This window comes from Eucalyptus grandis, chromosome 5 (assembly GCF_016545825.1).
Source record: "Eucalyptus grandis isolate ANBG69807.140 chromosome 5, ASM1654582v1, whole genome shotgun sequence".
Taxonomy (NCBI): Eukaryota; Viridiplantae; Streptophyta; class Magnoliopsida; order Myrtales; family Myrtaceae; genus Eucalyptus; species Eucalyptus grandis.
This window is the reverse complement of record NC_052616.1, coordinates 32367371-32377901: the sequence shown is the minus strand read 5'-3', so window position 1 is coordinate 32377901 and position 10531 is coordinate 32367371. Positions and strand designations below refer to the sequence as shown.

At 45.7% G+C, this 10531-nt stretch overlaps 1 protein-coding gene across 9 annotated transcripts; it reads right to left on the bottom strand.

Moving 5' to 3' along the window:
- Positions 1–6994: 6994 nt before the first annotated feature.
- On the bottom strand, positions 6995–9904 carry LOC104444838. 9 transcript variants are annotated; one of them, XR_005551554.1, is made up of 3 exons: positions 9337–9902; positions 8778–8871; positions 6995–7332 (listed from the first exon to the last, which is right to left on the bottom strand). XR_005551554.1 is itself a non-coding variant. In XM_039313201.1 (2 exons), the coding sequence occupies exons 1-2, from the start codon at positions 9529–9531 to the stop codon at positions 7413–7415; spliced, it is 357 nt and encodes a 118-aa protein (XP_039169135.1). In that variant the 5' UTR covers positions 9532–9903; the 3' UTR covers positions 7334–7412. The 9 variants fall into 9 exon arrangements, 1 of the variants encoding a protein (XP_039169135.1); XR_005551553.1 differs by having other exon boundaries at positions 8782–8871; XR_725683.3 differs by lacking the exon at positions 6995–7332 and adding an exon at positions 7334–7574 and having other exon boundaries at positions 7915–8871; positions 9337–9904.
- Between the last annotated feature and the right edge of the window lie 627 nt (positions 9905–10531).

The following is a 10531-nucleotide window of genomic DNA, read 5'->3' as shown; positions in this document are numbered from 1 at the left end:
TAGCCTTAAACCATGTCATCTCCAAAGGTTCATGGTCAGCCTTAAACCATGTCATTTACACGGTTCGTGGGTCTATCCTTAAACCACGGGGTTGGTGGCTTTCCTAAACCACACGGTTTGTGGGTCTATCCTTAAACCACGGGGTTGGTGGCTTTTCCTAAACCACACGGTTTGTGGGTCTATCCTTAAACCACACGGTTGGTGAGTCTATCCTTAAACCACATGGTTAGTGGGTTTATCCTTAAACCACGGGGTCGGTGGCTTTCCTAAACCACACGGTTCGTGGGTCTATCCTTAAACCACACGATTCGTGGGTCTATCCTTAAACCACATGGTTGGTGGGTTTATCCTTAAACCACGGGGTTGGTGGCTTTCCTAAACCACACGGTTCGTGGGTTTATCCTTAAACCACGGGGTTGGTGGCTTTCCTAAACCACACGGTTCGTGGGTCTATCCTTAAACCACACGGTTCGTGGGTCCATCCTTAAACCACACGGTTCGTGGGTCCATCCTTAAACCACGGGGTTGGTGGCTTTTCTTAAACCACACGGTTCGTGGGTCTATCCTTAAACCACACGGTTCGTGGGTCCATCCTTAAACCACATGGTTTGTGGGTTTATCCTTAAACCACGAGGTTGGTGGCTTTCCTAAACCACACGGTTCGTGGGTCTATCCTTAAACCACACGGTTCGTGGATCTATCCTTAAACCACACGGTTCGTGGATCTATCCTTAAACCACATGGTTGGTGGGTTTATCCTTAAACCACGGGGTTGGTGGCTTTCCTAAACCACACGGTTCGTGGGTTTATCCTTAAACCACGGGGGTTGGTGGCTTTCCTAAATCACACGGTTCGTGGGTCTATCCTTAAACCACACGGTTCGTGGGTCCATCCTTAAACCACATGGTTTGTGGGTTTATCCTTAAACCACGGGGTTGGTGGCTTTCCTAAACCACACGGTTCGTGGGTCTATCCTTAAACCACACGGTTCGTGGGTCTATCCTTAAACCACATGGTTGGTGGGTTTATCCTTAAACCACGGGGTTTGTGGCTTTCCTAAACCACACGGTTCGTGGGTTTATCCTTAAACCACGGGGTTGGTGGCTTTCCTAAACCACATGGTTCGTGGGTCTATCCTTAAACCACATGGTTGGTGGGTTTATCCTTAAACCACGGGGTTGGTGGCTTTCCTAACCACACGGTTCGTGGGTTTATCCTTAAACCACGGGGTTGGTGGCTTTCCTAAACCACAGGGTTCGTGGGTTTACCCTTAAACCACAAGGTTAGTGGGTTTATCCTTAAACCACGGGGTTGGTGGTTTTTCCTAAATCGCACGGTTCGTGGGACTATCCTTAAACCACAAGGTCATGGTCAACCTTAAACCATGTCATCTTCTTATGACTCGGTGGGCTTTCCGTAGCCCGGAGTCCTTCAATCCCATTCTTATGACCCGGTGGGCTTTCCGTAGCCCGGAGTCCTTCAATCCCCTTCTTATGACCCGGTGGGCTTTCCGTAGCCCGGAGTCCTTCAATCCCCTTCTTATGACCCGGTGGGCTTTCCGTAGCCCGGAGTCCTTCAACCCCATTCTTATGACCCGGTGGGCTTTCCGTAGCCGAAGTCATTCAACCCTTCTTATGACCGAGGTGGGCTTTCCGTAGCCGGAGTCCTTCAATCCCCTTCTTATGACCCGGTGGGCTTTCCGTAGCCCTGAGTCCTTCAACCCCATTCTTATGACCGGTGGGCTTCCCGTAGCCCGGAGTCTTTCTTCCTCGTATTGACAAGACGCGCTTTCATAGTTATGAGTCATTTTCATCAACTTGATGCGTGCCTATGCACTCGTGGTCTCTCTATCGCCAAAATAATTTAGGGTGTCTTTTGTCTTTGAATGCAACCTCTTAGAGCTCCCATTCAAAGAGGGGTATTGACACCTAAATTTTACAATTTTATTATGTGCAAAATTAGGAATTAGTCACTAAATCAAAAAAAGAAAAAAAAAACAAAAGCAAAAACAACAAAAAGAAAAGAAAAAAAAGAAAAAGAAAACGTGGAAGGGGCCGAGCCCGTTTCCTTCTTGGCCCGGCCCCGTTGGCCTCTATCCTTCTCCGGCTTGTTTCGCACGCGAAACCCGCAAAAAGAAAAGCGGCGAGAAAAAAAAAAAGAAAAGAGAGAGACATCTCAAGGAAGAGGGGAGAGAGGAACCGGAGGGAGAAAGAGAGAGAAGTTAGGTCGGGGAAGAATCCAGAAGGAGGCCTCGCCGCCTACCCGAGCCTTCCGAGCCGCCGCCCTAGTCCTCGCCGTGCCGCCACCGCTCCTGCAACCAGCTTCGTCGCTGACGCCGCAGCGACCACTGGAGAAACCGAGCAGCTCGCCGCCAAAGCTACTTGCAAATCTGCCCAGCGGCGACACTGCCGCCGCTGCTCGCAACCCAAAGAACCCACCTGGCCGGCGCCGTTGCTGCCCGAACAAACCAGACTCGAGGGAAGAGGGCGGTGGGCGGCGCTACCCGACGCCGTCCGAGTCGTTTGCTCTCCGCACGCCATCCCAACAAACTCCCCTCTCGCCGGCCACCACTACGCCGTGCCTCCGCCCCGCGCTGATCTCCGCGGCCACGCCGCCTGCGGATCTACCATGCCGAAGCGCGACCCCGTGGCACCGCGCATCTGCGTGTCGTCACTGCTGCAATCCGAGCGACCCACTGCGCCAAGCCGCCGTCCTCCTGCCCAAGCTTCCCACTCGAGCGCTCCGACGCCAGCAGATCTTATCCGGTCGCAACGCCGCGACCACCCTGCAGCAGCCGAGCTCCTGTTCGCCGACCCCGACGTCGTCACCACCCCTCGCCGAAACCACCGCCTCCTTGCCCGCCGCTCCGCCCGTGCCGCTCGGGGACCGACCGACGCCTCGCTGCTCGCCCTCCTCGCCGCTTCAACCTGACGCCGTTCGAGCCAAGCTACCGCCGTTGCCGTTCGACCAACGCTGACCGCCACCGTCCCCCAAAAACCAGATCTGAAGCAGAGGCGCCGCGTGGAAGAGTCAGACCCAGCAGGAGCAGACGGAGAAAGAGAAATCGGGGAAGGAGGAGGCACCATCGGCGCGGCCCGACGCCGTCGCCTCATCAAACCTCCGCTGCCGCCGCACGACCTCCGCCCGCCGCCGCCCGGGAGTCGCCGCCTCCGTCCCAACGAGCCGTTTGCCGACTGCGTCGCCGAACCGCGCCTTCTTGCTGGCTGCCGCGCCGTCCGCCACCCACCGCGTCTCCGCCGCCGAGACGCGACGTGCGAAGAAACCCTAGGGTTTCAGCCACGAACCGGGTCGCGCCGGGTCGGACCGGAGCCTCCTATCGGGTAGGGTTTTGGGCGAATTTGGGCTTTTGGGCTTGTGGGTTTTTGGATTTGGGCTGGTTTAGCATAGGCTTGTGGCCTGTTTTCTTTTAAAAAGAGAGGAGGGGGACCTCTTGGGTTGGGCCCGCGATTCGGGCCCACTGCTCCCTAATCGGACCGAGCCCGGTCGGTCGGAGATCGAACCCGATCCGCGCCGACTGGCCGAACCGGGTTGTTGACCGACCAGGTTCGTCCGGCTTTTTAAAAATATATATATTTTTATTTTAAAAAAAAAACAATTTCGAAAATCCAAAAGAATTAAAACTTTTAAAAATTAAAAAATAACTAAAAAGAAATAAAAAAATTTCTTTTAAAAAAATTAATTAAAAAAATTTGAAAATTCAAAATGAAGGGGCTTGATTAGGACTTGCCATGTATTGTCATTTTAGCGTATTTAGACCTTTATGTGCCCGTATATTGATTATGTTGCATGTTTAATTTGCAAATCTAATTATGTTTGATTGCATGTGTTTAATTTTATGGCAATTAGAATCTTGATAATTATGATAATTACTTTAATGATTGCGTTTTTCCGCATGATCACCTCATATGTTAGTGGATAAGTATAAAATCAATTCAAACTGCACATGTGAAAAATCATTTTGTTAAAATGAACAAGATTAGGTACCGAAAGGGCACTAATTGGGTAATTAGTGTAAACAAGTCCCCGAACCTAGATTCTCTGATTGCGTAGGAAGTGAGGCACGCTCCCATGCCTCACTTGGTTTCTAGCCGACCCCAATAGGCTAGTGGCGACTTCTTTTTGTAAAATTTCTTAAAAATATCCCAACGTCACGCGGGGTATGGGCTTGGGAGAGCCCGCGCCTGATTATGGGCCTTAGGCCTATCCTTTAGGCAATACCCCTAAACCTGTTCCCTCCCCCCGAGGGTAGGTCGCGACAACACTAATCAATGGACTTTAAGTATACGACTATTGGAGGAGATGTCGGTCATTTTTTGAAATATAGTCGAGTATAGAAGATTACAGCATTTTGATGTACCGATGAATGACGTCCATCTGATTTAAGTAAATAAAAGTATTCGGCTTTTACCTATAAATATTTAGTGGGTGTGCATAGTTTCTAAATATAGAGAAGGGAGTTGATGGATGTGTTTTTTTTTTTTTTGGTAAGGTAAATAAATAAATAGGAGCAAGGTCAACTACAAAAGATCGGGTCCATAACCTACACTCTCAAAGAGATAAGAGTGAAGGGGAACCGATGTAAAACGGGAAACAAAGGAAAGAAAACACAACCAGCCAAGAAGGCACAAGCTAGGGGAAAACAACCAAATGAACCATAGGAAGCCCTTCACCCTAACAACAATGTCTAAGAACGGAGAACCGAGAAAACGAGGAAAGGGCGAGACTACACGATCAGCAACCAGAGAAGACCGCAGGATCGAATCCCCACGCCCTTTGAAGCCTCTTGTTACTTGGAGAATGAGGAACTTTCGAGAAAGAGATGGCTTTGTCTCTGACCACCTTAAGGAGGTGATTTTTGAGAGCAGGAATCGCTACTGATTTGCCACGGAAGATAATTGCATTCCTCTTCTTCCAAATAAGATGACACAATGCACCAAAAGAGAACCGAACAATCTTGTGATAGAAATCCTTTCCACTGAAGAACTTCATAGCCCAAGCGATCAAGTCTTTCTAGCATCTATTCCTCCAAGGAAGGTTACATCTAGCAACCCAAAAAAAGGCCAGAGAAGCCAAGATGCGGCACCCGAAGAATAGATGATCAACAGAATCGGGAACTTCACTGCAAAAGGCACACACATTGAAATCTATTCAGCCATAAGAAAGAAGCAACACTGCGTAGGAAGGCGATTTTCGTTATAAGCCACAGAATAAATTGATACCGAGGGGCCAGGGCGTTGTCCCAAACCAAAGAGGCCCACTTGAGAGGAGTTCTTTTAACTCTAACGGATTCCCAGGCCGAGGCAACCAAGAAGGAGCCGGATGAGTCGAAGCACCACGTAAACCTATCTTGCGCAAAGGATAAGGACAGAAGAGTGATTGCCCATCTGTTCAAAAAATCCCTGTGCGTGACTCCCATCGGGGAAGACAGGTCGGCCACAACTGCATTATGAGGGAGACCAACGCTTTCCCTGAATGAGGGAGGAATGAATCCATCCAAAGGGCCACAAGGAAGCCGATAATCATGCCAAAGAGAGACAGAAAAACCATTGCCTATCATCTACCTGAAAGATGACCGAAAGTATGGTCTAAGCTGAAGGATCTTCTTCCAAGACCAGGAGCAAGTCCTAGGCTGAGAGGCAATCCAGAAATTCCTTTTACTTAGGAAGATTGTATGCACCCAACGGCACCACAAGGATTCCTTATCCGAGAATAAGATCCATATAAATTTCACCATGGAGTTGATGGATGTGTTTCCGTCATATAAATTGCGCAAGGACCGATCTAAAAGATGTAAACCCCCAAGATTTATGAATTATAATGAAATTCCTTGGTATAGGAGTATTATATTATCAAGTCAAATAAAAGGTAAGCGGATTGTGACGACCCTAATGGTTTGGGGGCCGTCGAGGGTGCCACAGTACTGGTTCAGTTCCTTATTCTAAAATTGGAATAGATGGGTATCGACCTCGGACTACACCAATATTATAATAATATATTAATTTTAAATATAAAAATTAATATATTATTAATTTGGTTTTTGACTTTTGATTTGATTTTTAGCTTCTTTCATTTTCAACATAATGATTTGATCTCTAGTTGCATTTGGTTTCTAGTTGTTATAGTAGTTTTTTTCATTTTATTTTGTTCCTATCAAGAACGTTGGCTCATAATTTTTTATTTTGCTTATAGCGAGATCGGTTCCACATACTTATTTCTATTCTACTTTCTGATCTCATCACAAAATAGATAGGAATTTTGATTTTACTTGTTATATGTTGTAACTATAAATGGACACTATTATTATGTATACTCAATGCTTGATGAGATTGTTTATGGTATTGACTTTACGGTAAAAAGGGATTGAGATATTTGGTTGATCTTTGATGAGACCAGTTTCATGGATCTTAAGGGAATCAAATCGGATCAAGCGTCTAATTCTTGTGTGGATCAACAGAACCGACGGGTGGTTTCTGGTTATAATTTTTTGAAACTGGTCTTTCGTAGGTGGTTTTTGGTTTTAAGTTGAGAATCGCTCATCCATGCTCACCCATAATTGTTCTTCACCTCTTTCTTGTAAATTTACACTTTTTGGTCAATTTATATTATTGGTAATGATTGTTTCCACTATTTGCATTTTTTAAATTTCTTGTCATTTAACATTCATATCCAAAAATCAATAAAAGACCCTTTCTTTAAACCTTCGTTGATTTTGAACCATTCTCAATAGAAAGAAACTTCACTTTGTGGCAAAACATCTTTTTAGTATGTTCAGTGGGACTTCTTGTTGGGTTTGAAGAGATTGTAATAGTGAGAACTCGGAATCGAGAGGAGGCCAATAATGTTGCCAGCAAATTGACCTAGTTCCATACTGGTGATGTTCCTGCACATTCGAAATCTTCCTGTAGCCAATGGGAAGAAGTGGATCTTCCAAGGCATCTAACTGAGGCCTAGTTGAGAGAGGAGGCCAATAATGTTGCCAGCAAATTGACCTAGTTCCATAGACTGGTGATGTTCCTGTACATTCTAAATCTTCCTGTAGATCAATAGGAAGAAGTGGATCTTCCGAGGCATCTAACTGAGGCCTAGTCGAGAGAGGTTGCACCAAATCTTAATATGGTATTAGCCATGAGAAGATATGCTTGAGGAGTAGCGGAATGGCATGATTAAGTACATTGTGAGTCATTTGTCTGACTTGATCAAATCGATGGCCACTAATGCCATTAATGATGTATTGTTGAGACTAGGATCGTCTAACCAACCATAACAATGAAATCCAGTGGTATTAGTTACGTTCCTGCTCCTCCTCCATCTCTGTATGACAAGAATTACTTAATTTGAAATGCTACAATAATAAAATATACAATATACACTAAACCAAGATTCAAACTAAATCATGATGTTAATGACGGCAGATAAATATTAAAGGCAGTAAGTAGCCCATTCCCCGGCCATAGAAACCAGCAAGAGTTGGCTTGACTTGCCGAATAGCTGAAAGTAAGGCTAGAGTCCATCACCAAAGGTCTCGATGATGACAAACAGCCCAGACTCAAAACCTATACATTTCACAAGAACGCTGATGATGAGAAATTGGCACCAAATCAACATACATCAACTGCATCACATTCTTATAATCTTAACATATGTACTTATTGCCTGAAGTGACATTTAAATCGGGCTTAATATTCCTAATTAAAATCTGGATAGTATCTGGGCAGAGGGATAAAATTCATGAGAACACAAATTCCGGTTCAAGCCCAACCTTTATGGCTTCTAACACCAAGAATGCATTTTAACACACGATCCTAGCTTGTATAAGCATCTCATACGGGCATAGTTGCATTGATATACATAAGGAATGAACCAAAATCATTTCTCTTTTGTTCAGGAGCTTACAGGAGGGACTGGTTGAGCTCTTGGAGAGCTGCCAGTCACAGGCAGAAAGATCGTAATTAGCAGCCCTAGCTGCTGCAATTTGCATCTCATGGAGCTGCTGCAACTTGCAGCTTATGGCCCTCTCCTTAGTCTTGCTAATCCTTGCACTGGCTTACGCAGCACAACCAACAGACTCACAGCTCACTCATGAACATCACACACACATCCACCAACAGACTCAAGCTCACTCATGAACATCACACGTGTCCACAGTCAGCATTTGAAGCTCCTACATAGCACAAGCATTTTTACATCTCCAGCACACACACCACACTGACAGCATACACACACAGCTCATGCATACCCATACCAGCAGTTCACTCAGTTCTACACCAGCTCGCGCCTAACAAAGCACACAGCACAAGCAACACCCTCATTCAACTCGCACCAGCACATTCAATTGTGCAGCAACATCACAAAGCCATTGCTCCACACATGCACATCTCACAAATTACAGTGCACACATAATGCGGATACAGCTCACATGCTTCCAGTACCAATTTTCAATGCTCACAATTAACACACACAGCTCATGAAAACCATCATCAGTAACCACGCACTAACAGAATACTCCTAAGCATGCTCTTCTCTCTCCCTTAACATGGTACACATTACAACTCACGCACACACAGTAGACACCAGCAACTTGTTACACACAAACAACTTAAGACAGCCCAAAAAAGTAGGATACATTAACCTACCATACACCTGATTCACAGCAAAAGTGAATCAGGCTACAGTTTAGACCAGCAACCAAGACACGGCTCTATCTCAATTTTTCTCCTTAAAATCTTATAACAACTTAGCTGAGATCTTTGCCTTACTTACTAGCTGCTGTCGTGGTTCTTGGCCAAGAAAACCAAGAAACTACTCCCCCAACGACGCCTAAAGTTGGTCCCTCCAACTGGAACGAAAGACCTGCAAAACAGAGTGCTCGCCAAGATTTTTGTAAGCCTTCAAAACTCAACTCGTGGACCATGCTTGTCCATTTGTCTCCCATGAATTTCATCTATCAATGTCCTAGTTTATTTTCTCACTAGCAGTTTGGCTCAACTTTTCTTTGTTTTTCCTAGAAGCTCTCCCTTTCCCTCTCTTTCGACCAGCCACTCTCCATAATAATTTTTCTTTTATTCTGGGACTCTCTCCCCGACTCCCGAGGCTTCTTCTGATCCACTCACATCCAATTCTAGAGCTACCTAAGGGATGAATATAGCCTTTTATTAAAGTAGAGGAGGTATGGTTGGAAAGTTCTTCGGGTCTAGTTTCACTCTCCAGTTTGAAGGTTTCGATTAATTTTGACTCTAAGATCATGAAGTTCTCACTTTCCCAAATCAAGCTCAAAGTAAGCGCGCGTGCACACAGATTGAGAGGAGAGGTGGGGACCTGAGTTTCAGGGGACTTGAGAAGACGAGAGGGCCTCCAGAAACCGATCCCGCCGAACCAGCTCACCGCCTCTTTGACGGACTCGAACGGGGCCGACGTGTCGATCTCCACCCTCGCCCCTCCGGCATTGCCGAGCTTCGCGCCCGCATCGGCCTCCCCGGTTGGCTCTGGACGCAGGGCTAGGGTTTCGGCCATGGGGAAAGGAAGGAAGGAAGGGAACAACGAAAGAGACGAGACAAGCAAGAGGACAAAATCAAGGTTTCACGCTCACCAACGATCCGGCGCTCATCGATGTCCGCAAGAGAGAGAGAGAGAGAGAGAGAGGAAAGAGAGTAAGCCACGACAAGCAAAGAGACAAAGCCCCTCCACCGGCCATGGCCGTCGGTCTGGCCTCACTCGCCACAGGCGAGGCCCGGCGAGCTTGACCCTCGCCTAGATCAGGCGAGGCTGCCTAGCCTGGGCAAGGGTGGGCCTCGCCTAGGCGAGTGTCGGCCTTGCCAAATCTGGTCTGGGCGAGACCGACCTTTGCTGGGTCTCGCCTCGGCTAGGGGACTCGCCCTCACCCGGCTGCGCATCACCTTAAGCAGGTGAGGCTGGCTGGTCGGTGGCCCGCCACGACAAAAGGAAGACGAAATGTGAAAAATAAATAAAGAAAAAAAAATCAGAAAAAAATGTATAAATATTTTTAAAAATATATTAAATATTATTAAAAATTATCAATGTAAATAATGATCATGTCATGTGACACGCTCGGTATCTATATTAGCAAATTTCGATCAAAATTGACTAGACGAGCATTTAATTAACAAAAATGAAAATATGTAGGATTAAATTAGCAAACTTAAAAGTTAGAGTTGAATTAACAAAAATATAATAGGTTTCCAATTTTTCGGACAATTTTTCCTATCAAAATATACTTTGTAACCATATAGTTAAGATATCTATTTTTTTCTTATTATAAAGAACCTTTAAATTGGTATATTTGTGATATGTTATCATACCCTGACCTTGGACAAGTGACAATCCTCTTTTGCTTTAGTCATTTAATTGCAATGTCTCAAGAGGTGTTGCCAATCCATTTTTCTTTTTAGAAAAAATCACCAAAAATCTCAAACTTTGTCCAAAGTGACAAATTTATCCAATTTTTTTTTTGACATGAAAAACCCTAAACTTTGCAAACCGTTACACATTTACC

What these genes read in the sequence shown, in the direction of transcription:
- LOC104444838 (XM_039313201.1), bottom strand. Translation starts at nt 9,531, where the DNA reads ATGGCCGAAACCCTAGCCCTGCGTCCAGAGCCAACCGGGGAGGCCGAT. An exon ending in TCAAGTCCCCTGAAACTCAG is followed by an intron (nt 7,575 to 9,336) that starts GTCCCCACCTCT and finishes TGAAATGTATAG; the next exon opens with GTTTTGAGTCTGGGCTGTTT.